Source organism: Gymnodraco acuticeps, unplaced genomic scaffold (assembly GCF_902827175.1).
Source record: "Gymnodraco acuticeps unplaced genomic scaffold, fGymAcu1.1, whole genome shotgun sequence".
Lineage (NCBI taxonomy): Eukaryota > Metazoa > Chordata > Actinopteri > Perciformes > Bathydraconidae > Gymnodraco > Gymnodraco acuticeps.
In genome coordinates, this window is record NW_022989974.1 from 4150480 (window position 1) to 4172171 (window position 21692).

Here is a 21692-nt window from a genome sequence, read left to right on the forward strand (position 1 = left end):
AGTCTATGAGGTTGTAAAATACAAAGCTTTTTTAATGCCTGCTTTAGTTCATTAAAGCTACTAAATGAAAAGTGACTGTCCTTAAGAACAGTGAAGATAAGTACTGGGCTTTACATAACTGCGGTTACATCTTGAATCTTATACATCTACTATTCTGATTGCTATTTCAACTTCTATTTACAGTAATAAAGTAAAATATATGACGGCTTCTAACACCACTGCCACCCAGGTGTTTACATTGCACCTAAAAGTACTCAACAATCTTAGTTACAGTCAACATTGGATGGAAAGCAGACACAAACAACTACGACTAAGAGAAGACTCAACAAGCATAACCCAATCAATTGTTTACTTTTAGGAAACAGACCACGCATAGATGTATCTGTTTATACTTGCCAATGTAGAAAGCCCCTAAATGTTCTCTGGGAAAATGCTGTATAGTTAATACCTTACAATGAGCATGTGAGTGATTTCTGCAAGCAAAATACATATTACAAGAGAAGATTATAACAGATTGTGAATTTAAACACTCTTAGGCTTTAGTTGTTCTGCTCAAATACAATTTAACAAACCTTACGAAAGATGAATCAACTTTGTAACTCCACACTTATCTGGTGTTATCTGGTGTAACACAGGAGAGAAAACCACAAAGATGCCAAGAGTCTGCATGCATGTGTGTGGTCAACACTGTCATCGCTGGCACAGATTATGTGTTCAATGAAAGGCAGGAGAGCAGACAATCCTGCAGTAACACACACACGCACGCACACACACACATACATACATCGTCCTACCTAATGAAACACCACCTGTAGTGATGACAGAGAAGATTATGGTGCAAGACAAGATGCCTTCACAGGCTTGATCCCCACCAAAGGGAGTAAGGTGACACTGTCTGGGTGTTCGGCCCTCAAACAGCCAGGTGCAGTGCTCTGCATTTCAAGGTCTACATGCTACTTGTAGGACATGCTTTAAATGTAAAGCTCAACATTTTCAGAAATGCTAGTTTGCTTTCTAGCGAGATTCAGATGAGGAGAGCGACACCAATCCCATTCCTGTCTGATCAATATGAAGCCAGCAGCCTTAGTTTAGCAAGAAAGCTGAAAACAGAGGAAACTAGCTTATCTTTGCATGAAGGTTAAACAAATAGGTACCAGACCCTATGAAGCTCACGGATCAATACATTATACCAGATTCATTTATTGGAGCAATATGTGTTGGTCAATGTCTTGGATTATTCCAATACAAAGGCTGTGCTTTCGACAAACACAAAGTTCGTTCCTCGTTTTTCTTATCTATTTTTAGATAATGTATTTAGTCCTACGGATACAAATACAAACTGGAGCTGTGAAAACATCAATTTGTGGTTGTGGTTACAGTTTTGGCACAGATAGAACAAATGCATTATATATTATTCAGTGAGTTTTAGAGATTATGTTTGGCAGATTTTGTAACCTTCAGACTGAGCCAGGTTAGCCGTTTCCAGCCATTATGCTGAGCTAAGCTTCATATTTAATGTGTAGACATGAGAGTGGTATCAATCTTCTTTTCTAACTTTGCATACAGTTCTTGGAGATTTGCTCCATATTACAGAAAGCATTGCTGTACAGAACTAGAGGAGCAGTGGTCAGCTGGTGATTTCACAAGCCTGTCTGTTATCACATTTTGATTATTGCGGCTCCACTCTGTCTGCATGCTTCTATCTGGTTTAGTGCTGTGGCACAAGAGAATCCAGAAACTTAAACTCAATTATAGACAACATCACCCACTGACTGTCCATTACTGTTTTATTTCTAAGAAGCCATTTTCTAAATCTTGAAATTGCCCCCTTTGTCATCATCTCATGCCCAGTGGCGTTTTTATATGTACAAAAGTGATGGGGCACAAACAACTTAGATGTCTATAAGCTTCTGCAGTGAGGTTCATGGCTGGTGAGGCACTGGTACTGACTCTTCAGGTTTACAAATATTATATTTTGACCTAAATCAAAATATAATATTATTTTCAAAAGCTTTTTTTGTCTGATGCTTCAATTAATTTTAAACAGACAGTTCAACAGAAGGATACCCAAAAAAATGTAATTTGATCATTTAAATATTGAATTGTTCTCTCTTAGTAAGATCCCATTTTCAATAAAATTGCAGTCTTACCTTGACTTGAAGATTAAGTCCATTTTCTGGACAAAAATCTCTATTACTTTTTTGTAAAAGTCCTCCTTATGTTCTTGTAGTTTCAAAAGTCTATCATAAATCTAATCTAATCAATAGATTTATGATTCGAAAATTATAAAAGTAGGGTAGACATGTAGATATTATCCGGCTGAACAAAACGTGCATTTATCTAACAGCTACGTTTCCCACAGATCTTATTTTGAGCTATTTTCTAAAATCCTATGGAGAAATCTCATTGCTTTTTTGTCGAGGGAAGCCATGCGCAGCTTACTTCCGGGTTTTAGGACGCCTCACTGCAGCTCTCTCTCCTCCTCTTCACACACCACACTTTTCGCGGCACACGTACTTACAGCCAATCAGCTCTGAATTATGTGAGATGACGTATGGTGGGGATGGCAGCTCTATGCCCCTAAGGTCATTATTTTTTTGCCACACACATTAAATAGGAAAATATTCTGAGCATGCGCAGTGTAGTTTTTACAGTCACCATTGACTTAGACAGTAAGAGGGAGGGGCAGGATCGGGTTTTGTCCCACATGGCTCCAAACAGCTCAATAGGCATACACTGTAGACACTAATTAGAAGAACACAGACTAAAACAGCAATGTACAGACGAATCAGATGATTAAACATGATCTTAAAATATATTTAATATATTTTTTAATTTATTTTTTGCATTTTTTTGTAATCATTATTTGTAATACTTTCTGCTGACACTAGGTGGGGCTGTGTCCCACCTGCCCCTAATGACCAGTCGCCACTGCTCATGCCATCTAAATCCGATAACCCAGAGCTTGAAGAGCACAAAGAGAAGGCATTTCCTCCAGAGGACAAATAATATTGTATTTCCTCTTGCTGATTCCAAATAATGGCCACAGAGTAGGAACTGGAAATGCAGGTTCTTAAACAGTAAATTCCATTGTTTCAGAGGCTTCCTGTGGGTCTCAGGACATCCCGTCAGTCAACACTTGACTCTCCAGTTACACTTGAGAGCATTTAACTCTACATTATCCAGCAATACAAGGAGGGCCGACTGAGAGAGGTGGAAATCTGGAGGGATGCAACAGACAGAACTAATCCAATACTCCTGCTCTCAGTGATGGCTTTCACTCGGCTCTCTCTTGGTGTGATAGAGAAGCTGCAATCTCAAGCTATTACACAGCCATTATCCAGGCTGAGAGGTCATGACAGCTGATACAGCAGACGTGATGATAATGATATTAAACATGGGACACACTTGTTTTGTTCTCATGTCAATTAAAACACATTCACACACTCTCTCTTCCCCTCTCACACACAGATAAGGAAGCAGTATGTTGAGCTACTTTTTACAACTTGAAGCAGCCACTGTCTTATTTCGGCCTTCCATGAGCCCTGCAATCAGAAAAGCAGGGGTGGAGAGGAAAAAACAACAATCACAGAGAGGTCCGCCGTAAAGCTCTGGACCAGTCCTTTGACTTCTCCATCTATAATTACCTCCATAAGCAGCCACACCCAGAGCTGCTTTCATGTTATTCCCAGTCTAAAGCTGTGTTCAGACCATCATTTTCAGCAAAACGTTTTTTTTTTATACGTTTGAATTCCTGACTTTAACTCCAAAGTGTAACACAGCTTTTTAGGTTGGTTAATGTCTTTATCTGGTTACTCTATTTATTTATTTTTTGGGGATTTTGGTTCACCTATTCTATCTTTTAAGTGAGATTATAGTTTCCTGGTGATATATCTGAAAAGACAGACTGCTTTGAAAAGTTATATAGGCCAGTATGCATTCAAGTGCCTATAGTCCCCCAAAAATAAACTGAATACATTTGGGTTTTGAATCATGAGTTGGGCAAAACTAAAGAATTCAACTTATTATATATATTTTTTATATTTTATAATGTTCTCAAAAAGTATCAATTAACTGGTCAAATCATAAACACATGAATCAATAACAGCAAATAATATTAGTTGCTGCCCAAGACAAAAATATTATACAGGTATTTTAACAAAAACAAATAATTGCTTCAGGTTCAAAGTCAAAGTAAAAAAGCCCTTCTGGTTTTTACTGTTGGATATATAGAAACGTATGGATGGTTTGTGAGGAGGCAGCCGGGCCAGTGCTGACCCAGTTATACACTGCTGTGCTGCTGAGTCAGAGTCAGCAGTGCATGATGGGAGAACTGGTATGAAGGAAGAGTCATAGAGAAACACACACACACACACACACACACACACACACACACACACACACACACACACACACACACACACACACACACACACACACACACACACACACACACACACACACACCACACACACACACACACACACACACACACACACACACACACACACACACACACTGAGGAGAGCAGAGGCGGTATGTTCCGCTCCAGTGCGCTGCATCTGTTCATTGCTAAATATAACCAGAGGAACCCAGGCCTACTGCTCCCTCTGCTCTGAGTTAATAGCCGAGTAGGCCAAAGGATGGAGGGGGAAAAAGGAGGAAGGGAAAAGGATGGTGCACTTGTAAAGACTAAAAGAACAAGTGTAATCTTGAGGGGAGTGGGTTGGGAGGAGGGTTAATCTTGAATGATGTGGGCTCCTGATAAACACAGATACTGCTTGTAAATTCTGCTCCCAAAAATATTTAAACACAGACTAAACATGGGAACTATTCCTGTGAATACTACCAAAGTCAACAAACTCCAGATGGCAGGATCTCTATTTTTTGTCCCCTGGATTTATTTTTAAACTAAAGGAAAACACTCATTTGTGCGATGTTTTTATAATGCACAAAAGGCGGCTATTTTAATGTGTCCATTGTATATTTCGCTCCCGTGGGCAACACGTGTAAAAACACGTGTAAAAACACTGAATCGTCCCTGTCTCTGATGGAAAGCATCAAGCTTTGGCCGGTATGTGAGCACGCCATCAGTTCTAACTGCCTCTGTTAAATGTCATTGCCTGCCTGGCCGTCACACACAAAGGGCCCCTCTGTGATTAAAGTCCCCCCTTTCACAGGAGCCGATTACCACGGGCAATGAGTCGGAGATGAGATACACGTCCTCGTCCTCTCTCCCTCACAGACTGGAGCGCATCACACTACAGGGACAAGTGTGTCATCAGCAGCCCGCTAATATGATGAAACTCAACGATAAAACACAAGACGAGAAATGACCACATTATGCTTGAATTATAGCCTGTATACATCAGCATGAAGGCGTAGAAAAGGAGTTGCGCAGCGAGTGTAATAACCACTCATTTCTACCTTGAGGGTTGTAATTGAAGGGCCTTATTTTTCAGTTGGTGTGGCACACAAAGAAACCAGTTGTGTTGACTTGAAGGAAACTAAAAGACAGGACATCCAGTGACCTATATATCTGACTTCTCTGCTGTGATAATTGTACAAAAAAAAAATGAACATAATATGAAAGACCTACTTTTACAAAAATAGCCGTTTCAACCAAGGGGCTATCCATCAGATATTTAAGGCTAAGTGTAGGGATATATCTGACGGACAAGAGGCCCCACAGGGAGGTTCATTAAATGAATCTATCATGTGAATGTCCTCAGTTAGTCACCCATTGGTTGCTGCTACCAGAATCTTGTGCTGAAAGGAAGCACTATTTCAGAAGTGCAGAGGGAACATTACAGCTTTTGAAGTAGAGTTCCACAAACCTGCAATCAAACAGATTAGGTGGGGGGTGGGTATATGCAAGAGGGATTCCCTAACAGCGAGGCACACATCTAAGTCTCTATCAAAAGTTTCTGAGAGCAGAGATAACACACAGCAGACTGACAGCTGGGGATCAACAGCTGAGTTAAGATTAAAGCGCGCCTTGGTTCTCAGCAGCCGGCGGTGTTATTAAGATGATGCAAACCTTGATAGGTGCAGTCCTGCCTCTTCAAAACTCATCATCATCAACAACTTTTAGCGGCACATCACATACACAAGGATCCAAACGAGGATCCATAAAAGTGAAGGGTTAATTAAGGAAAATATTAGGTTTCAAGAAGAAGAAAAAAGCAGTATTTATCAAATAGTAAAGAATACCCTATCAAACAGTATGTGATCAGCAAAAAGTAAAGGTCATTTGTGACTTCTCAAACTCAGGGTGCCAAACACTGCCTCAATGTTGCTTTAGTTTTTGCAACGGGATTGATTTGTTGGGTACATTTACCAAGAATCCCCCAGATTGACAATAAAACAGATGGTCCCTTTTTTGTGTACATAATTATGCAAAAATGGAAGGACTGCAAGCTAAAAATCACAATGATTTATCTGTATATCAGCTAGGCATTAAAACTAAGATTAACAACAAAGATTAAAATGTGAGAAGATTGTTACATTTTCTCAAAAAACTGTAAGACATTTGAAGTGACACAAACCATGTTGAGTATCTAAGATCACCTCATTGTGCTCAGTGAAGAGACCAAGCTCGAGCATTCAGTCAAACTGCTTCAAATGAAATGTAAATATGTGGCTGTATGTGTTGTTAGGTTGCAGTCACACACTGCACACTTCATAAACTGTTCTCTGTGAAACCATCAAATATCTGACCTTCAGACTGAAAGGTCTCCTTTACAGCTGAATAGCACTGAACACAGAGATGATTGTGAGACATTTGAGAAGAAGTGTAAGGAGATAATGGAGGGTTATGGAGACAGAGTGAGTGAAACAGGTTGAAATAAACTGGATGCGAGACCTTTAAAATAAATGGAGAGATGGAGCTTCATTACGCTGTTTGGACAAGTGATCAGACAATAGTTCAGCGTGACTGTTATTGTTTTCTGCTACATCAGCCAGTTTATTATGTTAATTGATTATTTGTCTCAGGTATTTTCTGATTTAAGCTTCTCAAAAGTAAGGATATGCTGTATTTCTCTGTCATACTTTAAAGTACACTCAATATCTTTGGATTTTGGATTACAGTAATGCTCAAATACAACAAGCTACAGGTGTAAAAGTTGGTCTTAAAAAACATCTAAAAAAAAGGATGATTTTGGCTCTGTTCAATATTTCACAATTTTTTTACGGATACATTTAGGCCTTTATCAAGAAAACAATTGTTGGATAGAAATGTTTAAAAAAATCATTATAAGTGCCAGATGTAATGTAAGGTGGGAAGAGAGAAAAGGGAATAGTCTGAGGACGGCACAGAAATATCTGGAGTATTTTAATCAAAGCTTTAAAGCCCACACTATTATCTCCCTACCTCCATCTTAAAACCGTTTCTGACATAATCCTGTGGCACAAACTGTACCTTTAAGACTTAGAAAAAAGATACATCTTAAGGGACAAAATAACAATAAAATAAAAAAATGTCTGGATCACAAATTATTACATAATCACACTTAACATCAATACGTTAGTATCATTAAAATAAGATTGAACACTGCTTCCCACTCAATGCAATTCTGCCTCTGCAGGGTTTCATTGTGGTTTTAATGAGGCAGTGATTCATTGTGTTTAATATGAACTAATGTTTCAAATCCCTGTCCTCTTAGATCTCTGTTAATGAGAGCCTGTTGTCACCCAAAGCTGGCAACCACGTATCAGGAAGGAGAACAAAACACAAACAGATTTGAAAGAGATTTGATACAAGATCAAAAGTCAACAGGTCCCATTCAAGTTATTACATGGATTCAATATCTAATTTTGTGTTTCCTCTTCGTAGCTCTTCTACAGTCAAGGCTATTGTCATATAAATGGTAAAAACCAGATGAGTAATTCATTCCGTCCTTCACGCTCATGACAAAGAGATGCACCAGAGCTGAGGACAATAGGACTGGACAATTTCCAACGTTTACCCAGACACATTCAAGCCAGTGATGTGTTCAAGGCCTAAGAAAAGGAAGGATGTGTATTCATTGAGGCTAAACATAGTAAGGACCTTGTGCCTTTTTAAAAAGCTTTTCCTGGTAAAATGTGTAAACCAAGAGGGTATAATCCACGCGTTGAATGGTTTCTTCTTATATGTAAAAGAAACATACTGATAATATTTCGGAGCTTACCCTTAGTTTATTTATTGATAATCAGAAAATTGAAGCTGTTAAAATATTGATTCATAATAATAATAATTGAACTAGGATGAACAGAGTCCAACAGCTCAAACACAATGCAGAAACTCCTCAAAATTCCTCAATACAGATATTCAAATACAATCTCTTTCCTTCTCTCATAGACAACTAAGCAGTAAATCCTCTGCATGGCCACACAGAGGTAAGTGAGAACATTTTCTTATTGTTATCTCAGTTAGGTGACCCAACCTCATAAAACTAGTTTTAATGCAGTACACAAATTGACAATTGAGAACATGCATACAGGAATAGACCTTGGAAACTTTCATTAAAACGGAAAACTAGTTTGAAGGATTAAGCCTTGAGGTTTCAAACAAGCATGCCCCGAGCCTCTGACACTAAATACGCGTGAGTTGGCTGCCAACTAACACTACGCTGGTGAGGTAAGGCAACACACATCAAACACAATCAGTTTCCAAACACAGTTACCTTGAACACGCCAATATGGAGTGTTTTCAGAGCGGTCACTGGCTGCAAATGTATCAGCAGAGTATGAAGACATCAAGATATAAGGAGGACTAAATGATCAACGTATACGGAAATAATCATTCCAATCTTTATTTGTCTATCACTATCATCATAACATTTGATTTAGCTTTTCTCAGGGTGTTAACTTGTCTCCCCCTAAACAAATGACTGAAGTGAAAGCTAAATTACAGTCCTGTCCTCTATCCACCCTGCCTAACCTAATCAGCACAAAGTATTCCTCTTCTCAGTGCACACCTCACCCCTCAGCGCAGCCAGATGCTGCCAACTTCTGACAAACAGCTGCAGCCCAAGGTCACTCCCTCCCTCGGACAGACAGAAGCTCACAAACAGTCCCAGAACAAACCCGCACTGTGTTCGACTCACCATGTATATCTCTAGAAACAGATATTTACCTTGTATCCTCTTGCCTGTTTTAAAAATACACATCTGTCTCTGCTCTTCATTTTGAAAACAGTTATCATAAGACATTTCAGTCAGATAATTGCATCAGCTACCACATATAACCTCACACTGGAGCTCTATATCGAGAACAAAGACAAACATTAAAGATTAAAACACTGTTTTCCTGCGCAGAGCTTGATGAGTTTTGAGTTACTTTCAGTTCACGTTTACAAAAGCAGCTCAGAACAAGATAAGACGGAGAGCGAGTTAAGTTACATGTTCAAAGTAAATGTAGCAGACACCAACAGCTCAAGAAAGATGTTTCCATCATTATTCTGCTTTGCAAAGAGTCTAAATTTAATCTGGAAGTACAGTGATTCAGAGCCACAGCTGGAAGAAAAACAGCAAGTGATTTGATAGGAGGAGACATGTGTCAGATTGTGGTAGGTTTGTATGTGAAAGCAGGCCAAAAGACTGAAGGAAAATATTGTTTTTAAGAAGCATCATGTGATTTGTTTAGGTTTGGTCCTGACCAGACAGTCAGACATGCACAGCTCAGACACTGTGCAGATAGAGGAGAATAAACCATAATGTATTTACAGTATAAGGCTTCAAAACTAGCCGGAGAATAGGATTGTGATTATTTCTGACATGATCAGTCTACTCCAATGGATAGGTCAATCAGCTGCAGATTCACTGCTTTTATCCTTTTTTGTTTATGTAAAACGAATATCTGGTCGGGCAAAAAAAAGCCACTTAGCTAACAACTTTTATTTCCAGCCATTGTTCTAATATTTCCACAGCTATTGAATAGCATGACATTCGGTACAGCCAAGGTGCCAAGAGGATGATCCCTGACCTTACCTCTACAGCGACCATGAGGTTCCTTTTTACCACCCTTAGCAAATATCTGAACAAGTACCAGATGGATTACCATGACATTTGGTACAGACACATCCCCCTCAGGATGAGTAGCCATCCAGGTCAACGCAATCTCACTCTGACCTGGTACTTTGACCAAATACTTAAAAAAATAATGTCATGTCATCAGCTTTAGCTAAACATGCTAATGAGCTTGTGCTACAATGCTTCTTCTATAAACTAAGATGGTAAGAGCAGCTAACACTGATGTAGGCTCATGTCACTCTTGATTAAACTGAACCTACTCTGCCAATGAGTCAATTTCAAAAGCAGGCAACTGAATTTATGGGTTAGTTTAAAATGAATTCACTGAAATCAGAAACATCAACTGTATTAAAATGAGGTGTTATGGGTTTTACCTATGGTATTATTCAGCTCATTATAACAATTCTGCTCTGTGATACAGTGCACTTACAGTAGAATTAAAATCAAAGTATTTTAGAGATGGACTAAGCCCTTTATTTACGAATATTTGTCAGATATTTTAGGGTGACGCAAGCAATTTGACAGTTTCTTTTGAAGATTTTATTTTATTGTATTGTATATATGCCACATAACAGAGTTTACTAAAACTGTCACAGTACTGAGGGATATTGAGGATTGATCTGTGCCATTCAACAGAGAAATGTCTTATGAGTATTATGCAGATGAGTTCCAGATGCACACACAGCTGTTTACATGCAACACATCAATCAGACTGTGTGAAGCTGCTAAACACATGAGCTACAGTATGTGGAGGAGTTGCTATGTTTTATATAAGCTTTGTTAACTATATTACAGCAGTAGCTAGAATGTATATGCAGCTTTAAGAAGCTACAGGGCCATAAACACGATAATAAAAAGGCTTTCTTCACAACAAATGATCAGCTCAAATGTTTGCGGTCTGTCTGCTACTGTGACTAACTAACCATGACACCAGAACAGTCTTCAAGCTTCTTGACAGTAATGAGAATATCAGATGAGGGAAGCAGTTCCTCCAAAGCTGCTTTGATTTAGATAGGACGTCCTTCCACCTGCCAAAAGAAGCAGATATACGATGGGGAATGCACAACATATTGTGTGTCCCAGCGTCCACACTATGTGAACACACTGACACAGAGACTTCATGAAGGTGTTTGAACCTCTTCCACCTGTTTGGAGTCGTCAGTCCTTTGGCATGATTGAACTTGTTCACCTTTTTCCGGGGTGAGAACTCTGGGAACAAGATCATGGGAACTCTAGTTGGGTTCCTCTTAACCTCTGAGATCAAAGTTGGTTCTGCTTACTGACATCAGCTCCTGTTTATGTGGTCGGGTTTGGGTTAAGTGGAACCACTCTGTCAAGTTTAAATATCTGTTATTCTCAACTGAACTGAGCACAGATAGAGTGATGAAACTATTCAACAAAATGATGATTCATTATTTCATTGTTATATTAAAAACTTCTCCAATCTGTCAATTAAAGCATGCCCTGTCATGTAAAAAAAATGATGAATACAAGTGTCTCTCATAACATCTTAAACATCACTAACAGCTAGCGACAAGGGTAGGTTCCTTCTATGCAATTTCAAAATAAAAGCATCCCTGAATATAACCCATCCAACAATACATTTCTTGACTTTAACCATTAGCACTGAATCATTATCATTATTAGGTTTCTTATTTACTCTCACACACACTTACCTGAAACAATGTAAATAGTAGGTTTTGTATATTTCATTAATTCAACATTTTTAAACAATTAAAACAACACAAATATGATTTTAACTTCTAAACTAAACTAGAACAAGCCACAACAGGCCCTACTCAGTCCTTTTCATTAACCTACATCAGAATACATGACCCTACCACTAGAGGGCTCTATGCATGACGTTACATCTGTATTGTCAACAGCTTCATCTGACACATTTCTGCAATATAACAACCATCCCCAGCTGTCTGTGTCTCTCTTCTAAACCAATGCCCTAATAGTGTGATCCCACATGAAGCCATTTAATGAAGGTTTGGACATTTGCTGTGGTAAACACTACAGCATGAGGGGCGTCCCGCTTTGCCAGGAAACTTCCTCCGCTGCACAGGAAGTGATCCATTAAAAACATTTCAGAGGAAACAATGGTGGTAAACATATGAAAAGTCCACCAGAATAATTTACAGAGCTACAGTTACTAAATGTCTGTTTTATAGAATAGTGACTCTTACATATTCATCAACTCAACATGCTGTGACTATATTTCACCTTTAGACTTTAGAATAGAAAATGTTTTGTCAACACAGTATAGTCAAAATGATGAGTTGAATAACTTGAAGCTATTTAAATAATTGATTATTGGTTTATTTTTCAAGAAAACATAACATTCTGAGTTTCCTCTTTTTATAATGTAAGGATTATCGGCTTTTCTTTGTGTAATAGCACAGTAAACTGAATAAATGCATGTTTTGGACTGTAGGTCACATATTCATCAAGCCTAAAGATGCAAATTGAATGCAGGGGACAACTTTTTTTCACAATTGTTTTACTTTTAAAAGACCCAATGGTCAATCCTAAAACGTTTCTGCTGGTTAATAAGTAGCCTACTGAAAATAATCATTAGATGCGGCCCTATACCACCATGTCATAAAATCATATTTCATGCTTATGATTCATAGATTAAATACATTCAATCATAAACCTATTTGAGTTACTCTTTTCCTCTCCAACTGCAACAACTTCTCCACTATCCAGAACTGTAAGCTGCAAGTTTTTAAACTAGTCTGGACTTTGTTAAATTAAGTAAACACGATTGCCGAGCTCTTTGAGGATATTCCAGTAAAACTATTTCACATGGAAACATTTCAGACAAAGACCTCACCTCTCCATCTTCCTCCTCACTGTTAAGTTAAATAAAGTGTAACCAATTAGGAGTCCAATAAAACAAACAGAAGGAGGACTGTGCAAGTCTGAGCAAGTTACATTCTCAGCACATTAAACCAGCAACACTGTAACTCATTAAACATAACAAGCCTGACAATCCTACTGGTGCGTTCATAGCTGCAGTGTAAGTACAACAGGAGCATAGCTTATGCTGGAGTTACTCAAACCAAATCTAGCTTTTCTGTATCACTTATATTAGCTTAAAACTATATTTTACGAATACATACAGCCAATAGCTTTCAGATTTCAGATGTGAATATTAGTGTCAGGATATCAGGCTAGAGTGCATAAAGAGTTTTATACACGGTTAAACCGAGCAGGGTCGGGTCAGCCCTATCAAGAGCTTATGAGCAACCTGAATCTCTGGAGATTGACGTACGCGGAGGAAGGGAGGGATAGAGAGATCAGCAGGATGAGAAATCCTCTAAGGATCATCTGCGAACCTTTCACCTCGGCTCAACAACACACCAAGGTTTATAGAAATGATAAAGTCCCGCTTCAGTTTGTGAAATCCAGCATGATGACAGAGGACTGTTGAGAAAATTAGAACGTTTCTCACACCCTGCTATTTGCTTCCCCAGGAAGGTGTAATTACTATTCCTAACAATCACAACAAGACCAAAGCACTAGACTAAAAGTGGATCTATGATTTATGTATATAAAACGAAGCCTGTAATGGTGCGTAATCCCTTCCAGATGTGTGAATCTAGGAGGAACACAGCTTAAATGTCAATGTATCCCCACTATATGAGACTATCTTGCAGTGGCGTGTGTGTGTGTGTGTGTGGTGTGTGTGTGTGTGTGTGTGTGTGTGTGTGTGTGTGTGTGTGTGTGTGTGTGTGTGTGTGTGTGTGTGTGTGTGTGTGTGTGTGTGTGTGTGTGTGTGTGTGTGTGTCTGACTTAGTAGGACTGTGTTTAGGTCACTGCACATGCATATTAGTGTAACGGAGAGCGTATGATACACTGAGAGAGAGAATCCAATGGCTCTTAAAGCTGCATCACTATACTTTCTGGATCACCTGATTCAGTCGTACTCTCACTGAGTGGAGACGACAGACTGGGGAAAAAATAAGTTCATACACACGTTGTCCGTACATATGACAATATAACTGCATATTTTTAGACAATTTATCCTGGAAGGCATTATTATCGTTGCCCTTGGTTGTTAACACTGTATGGTGTTAGAAATAAGTAAATATATATAGAGAGAAGTTCAATTTAGAGCTGCAAGCAAACATTTGAGGATTTATTGATTAGTCGATCAAGAGACACTATTGCAACTTCTTCTGATAAAAAACTCATAATTAGAATAGCTTTTTTGTACAAGTATTGCAGAATACGGTTTTCAGTCAAATCTTTTTTTCTTCTTTGTTTATATATTCTTCTTCTTGATTAAACCTGACCCACGCCTGTCCCTTAGTTTGGCGGGTCATGCATATACTTTGGAATGATTGATAATTATATCGATAATTATTGATAATCATTTTGATCATTTTATTCTTCTGTTTGTTTGTTTTATTAAGCTGGTTGTGCTACCTGAGAAGTGTTAAATAAAACAAAACATTAACTGGAGGGCATATTAGAAAGATCTTTCCTTTTCGTACTTTAGCAACTTCTATCTGTCACAGTTCTTTAAACACAACAAAGCAATAAAAAGCCAAACACAGATGAGACTGCCTGAGCAGGTCTCATAACGCCAGCTCTTATTGTCCATGAATTCGACGTTCATTATGCTTAACAATCAGATCTGGAGTATTGTGTTTTTAAGAGGTCTATCTTTGATCATGCAGCTTCTCTAACTTTTCATGGTATCCATCCAAGTATGACTGTTAGAGGTGAAACACGATGCAGGCAAGCTACACAAAAGAAATTCTCTGAAATGTAGAAACCCTGAGGGCTCTCCATGCTTTCACTCATAATGTAACTGGCATGCAGTGAATGACCTCACCTTCTGATGGACCGACTGCACAGGCATCGATATACTCTCCTTTATTGACTGAACCAGTCCTTTACAGCTGGGGATATTAAACACATTTCTTCACATACTGTATGACGTAAAATAGGCAATCAAACCAAAATGCGACACTAACTTAAACACAAATAAATTGTGTTTGTTTATGTGCGAGCGAGTGAGTTTTGTCTTTGATTCTGTGTTAGTCTCAAAAGAGTAAAGAGCATAAAACGTTGTTACATACAGTTAACTGAGTGGAGTGATTATTAACAATGAATGCCTCTGCCTGCTGGAGATCTGTGTCCACAGCAGTCATTTTCCCTTGTATCCCGTCTGGTCGGCGCTCCATTCCAACCTCATTCTTACAACACCTGAGGCAAAGCCTCTGAATCACAGCCGTTTTTTCAAGCTTAAATGACACAGTCTGGTAGTGTGTGTGTGTTACTTCTCCTTCGCTAGTATGCTGCCATTGTTAGCACCACTTGCAATTCAATCCATTAAGAATAAAAGTGGATTTAAATAAATAATGAATGCAACAAAGGCAAACAGCACTATTTAAACAGTTCCTTTGAAGACATCCACACCAGAGTTTATCACAATGATAATCTCCCTTCTGTGTAACTGTTTGTACCATACAAGATCAATCAAAACAAAGAGCTTATACTTTTGACGGCAAACAAAACAGCTCATAAATGGATGTTGGACGTGGAAGGAAAAGGAGAAAGCATAGCGGCCGTTCAGAGACAAGGAGGGGAGAGAGCTGCAGCATTCATGTCACAAACCGTTGACAAGCCTTTCAGGGATATACTTATGCAGTCGACTACACTAAATCAAGACTGACAAAGTCTCACTACTTACTTACTCCCTTAAAATATAAGGGACTTGCATCAGGGACAAGCACATTACAGAAGAGATCTGTGTCGACAAAGCTGTCACATCCTCTGGATGTGTGTAAGCCTTCTTAACCGTGCACCGAGACACAATGTCAGTGACACAACTTAGTGCAATCTTTACATAACAGAGTCAGTTGCTAGATATTTGTATATTTATTTATTTTCAGAGTCGGGTTATTCACTTTCACCACATCTGGACACATGAAAGAGAAACAGTTGATGCTACTAAGCCCTTCTCCTTATCTGTAATTATGGAAAAAAACAATAAGTGTGTATAAAACCTCTGTTTTAATGTGCACTTTCAATTTTTTGAAACAAAAAATATGACAAATAAGTTTTTGCACTTGCCTTAAGTGGAAAGGTTGGTATGTCGATTAAAACAAAGTGCTACAATGTGCTATGGAAGACACTTAATAAATAAATCATGATGTACATGAAGCATGTGACTTAAACTTCACTCAAACTCCACCGAAGAGTCTTAAAATAGCAGCGGATGGAAACATCAGATCTGTGCGCACCGTTCTTCACACACACACATGAATCAATAATAAATGCTGTATTTCCAGCGCTTTATAACAACTGTTCATCTTTATGTGCTCAACTTCTAATATGTGCTTAACTGTGGAGGATGGTTTAATTTAAGAAAGAGTGTAGAATTCATACTTTGGTTTGACTCTCACTGTCTTTCCTTGCCTACAGGATAACTAAATTGTGATGCAATAACTTGGGCCATATGTAGGGTCAGCTATTTGTCACGGTGTGTGAAGCAGGTAGGACCCAAATGCAGATTCAAGTGAAACTTCCTTTATTTCAAGGCTAGGTGATAACAAAGACAAAACAGAACACTCACCGACGAACTAGTCATGACAAAAGACGAACCGACAAAGACAGACAGAAAAACCAGAACTTAAATGCACACAAGACTAATCACACAAACAAGACACAGGTGAGGAGGGAGGAGAAAACACAGGGGCCACAGGTGAACACAATCGGGTAATCAGACACACCAGGGAAACTAACGACAGGGAACCACAGACAGATCCAAACAAGACAAAACACCACAAAGACAGATCGTGACACTATTAGTGACCCTGGAGTTGCTCTCTGAGTTTTGCTCAAGGATACTTTAGCAGAACAAATGCTTAGTATGCTGAAGGTTTAAATGTTTAAACATATGGACTAGATAATCACTATACCACCATGCCGCCCAGTCATGATCAGGGTGACGAGTGAAAGCAAGAAGTGACCTGAGAGTAGGCGTGAAACAGGAACTAAAGGAGAGTTTGAAGTATAAAGTCTAGATGTTTTATCCTGGTGAACTCCTGGCCCCACCTCTCAGGAATGCCTGGCATCCAGCAGGCGGCCTGGCCCCTGATCCTCTCTGGCTTGGTTCAAGTGGAGGCGAGACCTGAGGCGACCAGAGGCTATTTGTCCTGGAGTTCAGAGAGACAGCCGGCCAAACCCACCCATGATCAGAGCGCCGTAAACCCCCGGACTGTTTAGGTGCTGGAGGGGTTTTAGGGTTACTTTAAGGGTAAAAACTCAAATGCCCAGAAGAATGTCCAAGTTGTAAAACACATTGTTGTTCACAGCTGTGTTTGACTTATTTTGGTTTCAAATGCATATACTATAATTTGCTCAACAAACAAATGTCATATGTCAATAACCTTATTTTACCTAATGCACAACCTTTGCACCTTAGCAGGGACACCCCTGTTATCAGATGATCATTCAAATACAGCTAAAAGACAAAATGTTTCACCTTTGAGCTAGATTCAACTGAAGATAACATAAAAAAAGCTACACTGGTGGGTCAAATTCTTGATCTGTGAGTAAGTACTCGCGCTTTGTACTTTAACCTTAAAAAATGCCATAAAATAAATGTATTCATCATTCACCAGGCCTCTGTAAACAATATACAAATAAGGATTTTCCTTTTAAGTGAACCCACCCCATTGACGAAGAAAAAGGAGAATATGATGCCTGGTTGTTGACTGGGTTTGCATTTCATGTGTACTTAGTGAGTATTTATTGCAGCTTGAATAAGCCAGAGAGTTTCAAACACAGGGAGGGACATTATTAAAGATAATGCAAGTGACAGGTGCATGCTGAAATTCTACAGACAATAAATGTTAGCAAGTGACATTAACTATGTTATGTTTTAGTTTTTCCTCTCAAGCAAAACCAAGACAATAAAAGTGTATAAGAGAACAGGTGATACATTGGGAGGACAGGTAACTGAAGCTGGGCTGGAGCACTTCAGTACAAACAGAGAGAGTATAACATTATTTGAGAACAGAACCTTTTAAAGACTATAATCTTATTTTTGTTTTAACTCAAACTCTTACTTAAATAAAATGTTCATGAAATAGCTACTCAGTATTTTCTTTTAGATTTTAGATTAATTGTTTTGTAAACTATTGAAAAATGTCCATCCCAGTTTCTCTAAGCCTCAGGGTATGTCTTTCAATTTTGTATTTTGCTGGTCCCAAACCCTGAGATATTTAGTTTGATACTATGTAAAACAGAGAAAAGGTGTAAATCTTCATATCTGAGTGGATGGAAATGGCATTTTCAGTAATTTTTCCATGAAAAGCTACTCTCAGTCGATCAACTAATCAATGAGTTGGAAATCATCCACAAGTCATTGTACCTCTGTTAAACTCAAATTAAAACCAGGTACCAACTTTAACACTGTATCGTTTGTTGTGTAAACTGTATAACCAGATCTCCCACATTTTTGTCATTCCTTCCCAAGTTGAAGGGTTATTTACACTTGGATTTAATAAAAACCCAGACTGAAAACCACTGAAATGTAATATTGCACCTTATGACCACAGGAATGCCCAGACTTTATTCAGGTGTTTTTTCTTTCTGTATTCCTCAGTGGGAGCAACACACCTGTGGGGCTGTAGTATACTGCAGCAACAACATGCCTGCCTGCACACACCGATAACGTTTCCACACACAGTACTAAGGGGATGTGGCCTCCTGAAATGTGACCCTAAGAAGAGAGCAGAGAGATCTGATCCATTCCTGGCCAGTTCTGCATGGAAGCCCAACAGACTGTGAGGTACAATGGAGGTCCTGTGAGCTCCTCAGATATATAGAAGAATATCCCCCTCCTTTAATTACAGCCTAGGAGAATCTGCTGACTTATGTGAGAAACTAATGAACAACCAATGAAGAAGGCCCAGGATGTCTAGGGGTGTTAAAGCATTTACAAGAACGAAGTGTTTAAAATAATTAGAAAACTGTTTGTGGATATTAAAAATCTCCCATGCTGCAAGTGTGGTCCGATCGTATGTCAAACAATCCCCTGTTCTACAAACACAAAGCCGCGTTAGTGCTGAGCTCTTGTCCCAGGGGTCGAGATTTCAGATCCAGAGGTCAAGCATTCACATAGACATACAGTGCAATATAAATGCAATGATGCTACACTGAAACTAAACCGCTGTTATATAACACAGTTAATGATTTCCCAAGAGACGAAGGACAGCGAGCTTTGTCAAATATTGAGAGTGAGGGGAGAGAGGAAGCGAGTTTGTTTGGAAAAGACACACTTCAGGTGAAATATACAAATGAATCCAATTTTAAAAGTAAAAAATATATATTTCAAATTTCACTCATTACAGAATATCCAGATTTGGCCCACAGGACAAACAACAAACATTCAAAGTATAACAAAAGTTTGAGTCAGAAGCTGTATCCCTCTAGCTGTCTCTCAGACAGATGCAGACGCAGCAGACCATGGGCAATGGGTCAACATCATCTAACACGCAGGGAGCACTTCCAGAAATAACCCCAGCTGCACATGAGTAGTGTCCCACTCTCACAAACAAAGCACTCAGTTAACAAACAACATTACTTCACAGGAAGACGTGGAGATGGAGCAATATGTTGATTCATCAATACCTTGGTTGACATACAAATAACCCGTCTATATGTTGAAGTACTGGATTCTCAAATGGATAAGATGTGCTTCTTCATGTTTTCATACATCATAGTAAACTGAATATCTTTGGGTTTTGAACTTTTGACTGGAGAAAAACAAGACTTGTGAATATGTGACCATGGCCTTTGTGGAGTGGGATGGGGTGGAACACTACAGATTCCTCCATAGTAAAAGTTGCCATCCTAGAAAGAAGCTGTGCTAATGTCGCTTCAGATGGGATGTCACCATCAACAGACAAAACAACAAGCCACATCATGTGACTGTGGCCTGTGAAAGACAGGTCAAAAGCCCACATGTCAAGGAGCTGGCAGTAAAAGGTGTGTGCTGTTAGTGCTGGGTGTGCAGATGAAGCTCTGCAGCTTGCAGTCTCTGTAAATGGCCTAATCTGTGACCCCGCAGGTCTGACCCAGAGTGGCTTTAGCAATGTTAGACAAAATGAGGGCAGGAAGACTGTCAGGCCGGCTTCATGTCAAAGCCTGGTGAAAACTCCAGGCTGCCTGCTGTGGAAGAGAAGATGAGCAGCAAGCATGCAGCAGGCACTCTGTCCTCTTCACACCCATCACCATTTTGTTATGTGCTTATATTTGCTTTGCCATATGGAAGTATGAAACAACTTCCACTGGGATTCTGTAGTGCATGAGTGTTCATTTCCCATGCATGCATTACTGCTGACAGTTACAGTTCACTTAATCAGCTTTATTTCCCATTTCTCTTACCTTGACGCACTGTTTTCAACCTGACTGGATCTTTGCAGAACTTAATCACATTTAAAATGTCATATAGGGGTAATCCAGACACAGGCAGCCCCTCCACCTCCAGGAGCAGCTCCCCCTCACAGAGTTTACCGTCCTGGTACACCACAGCATCCTCCCTAACTTGCCCGATGTACGCAAACTCTCCATGCTCTGCCCCGCCGCACAGATCCACATTCAGCTCCCCGCAAGCGCCCCGGATAACCAGGCAGTCATTCACTTTAGTGATCCAGTGGTTTTTCTTTTGAATTACTTTTGACATGATGACTCAGGTACAAACCAAACCCGTTAGTTCCGCGGAATGGTGTAAAAACCAGCCGATGCATAGCACAGAAATAGTCCCAACAGACAGAAAACTTCAGGGTGTTTGGGTGTCACTCCAAATCTGGACATTTTCACCCTTCTCCTGAGCCAAGGCATGCTGCTGCCAGCGCGTGTAAATATCCAAAGTGGATCAAAATCCGGATTGTTTTTGCTGTTGTTTCCGCATCTTTGACAACAACACTCGCTCTGATTCCTCGCTATGGGATCTAATCCTCTCTCTTATTGCCCGCTTTACATCCAAGGACTCTTCTCCTCTCTAATCCTTTACTTCTGACTCCTGCACTGTCGTGTATTTCAGCTTTTTTAAACTTTCCAGGAGAAACATTTCCCTGTCCCGTGAACAGGTTGGGCTGTTCACACAACCGGCGGCGCCTTTAAGCAGGTAAAGAGACAAGTTCATTCTCTGCTCCTGCGCTGTGGATGGAGACACTGTAGGAGGGAGGGGGCGCATGCGTCCAGCTGCTACTCCATGAGGGAAAATCCTACTATCCTAAAGCTCCTCCCCACTCCCCACACGCGCTCCAAACGGATTACAGCCATCAGCGTCTAATCCCCCCAGGACCTCAAGCGTTTAGTCTGTCTCTTTATTCATAAATAATGAAACTGCACCACAGAGACCAGCTTCTCTCTGAAGGCAGGTTAAGGGTTATTAAAGCTGTTCAAACCCTAGACTTAAAGCTATGTGACAACAGATGAGACATAAACTCAGGAGGAAAACTTTATTTTGCCTTATTTTGAGTTTACATGAATTGTGATGTAATTGCAATAATTTACTCACCTCTAATATTCATCAAATGGAAAATCCCTTATTGAAAGGGCTTTATTCAATATTTAATACGTTTTAAATAGTGTCTTTTAATTTATATTGTTATTAATAGTAATATAAATTGTAGTTGT

General features: G+C 39.4%; 1 protein-coding gene across 14 annotated transcripts in view; it reads right to left on the minus strand.

Moving 5' to 3' along the window:
* LOC117542991 (membrane-associated guanylate kinase, WW and PDZ domain-containing protein 1-like) overlaps positions 1-21223 on the minus strand; it is an 87346-nt gene extending 66123 nt beyond the window's left edge. For 6 of the 14 annotated variants that reach the window (XM_034210926.1, XM_034210925.1, XM_034210922.1 and 3 more), the window contains exon 1: positions 20436-21221. In XM_034210926.1, coding sequence (XP_034066817.1) covers positions 20436-20733 — 298 coding nt within the window. In that variant the 5' untranslated portion in view covers positions 20734-21221. Of the gene's footprint in view, positions 1-20435 lie in introns of all 14 variants that reach the window. The other 8 variants (XM_034210929.1, XM_034210928.1, XM_034210927.1 and 5 more) reach the window with 3 other exon arrangements.
* Between the last annotated feature and the right edge of the window lie 469 nt (positions 21224-21692).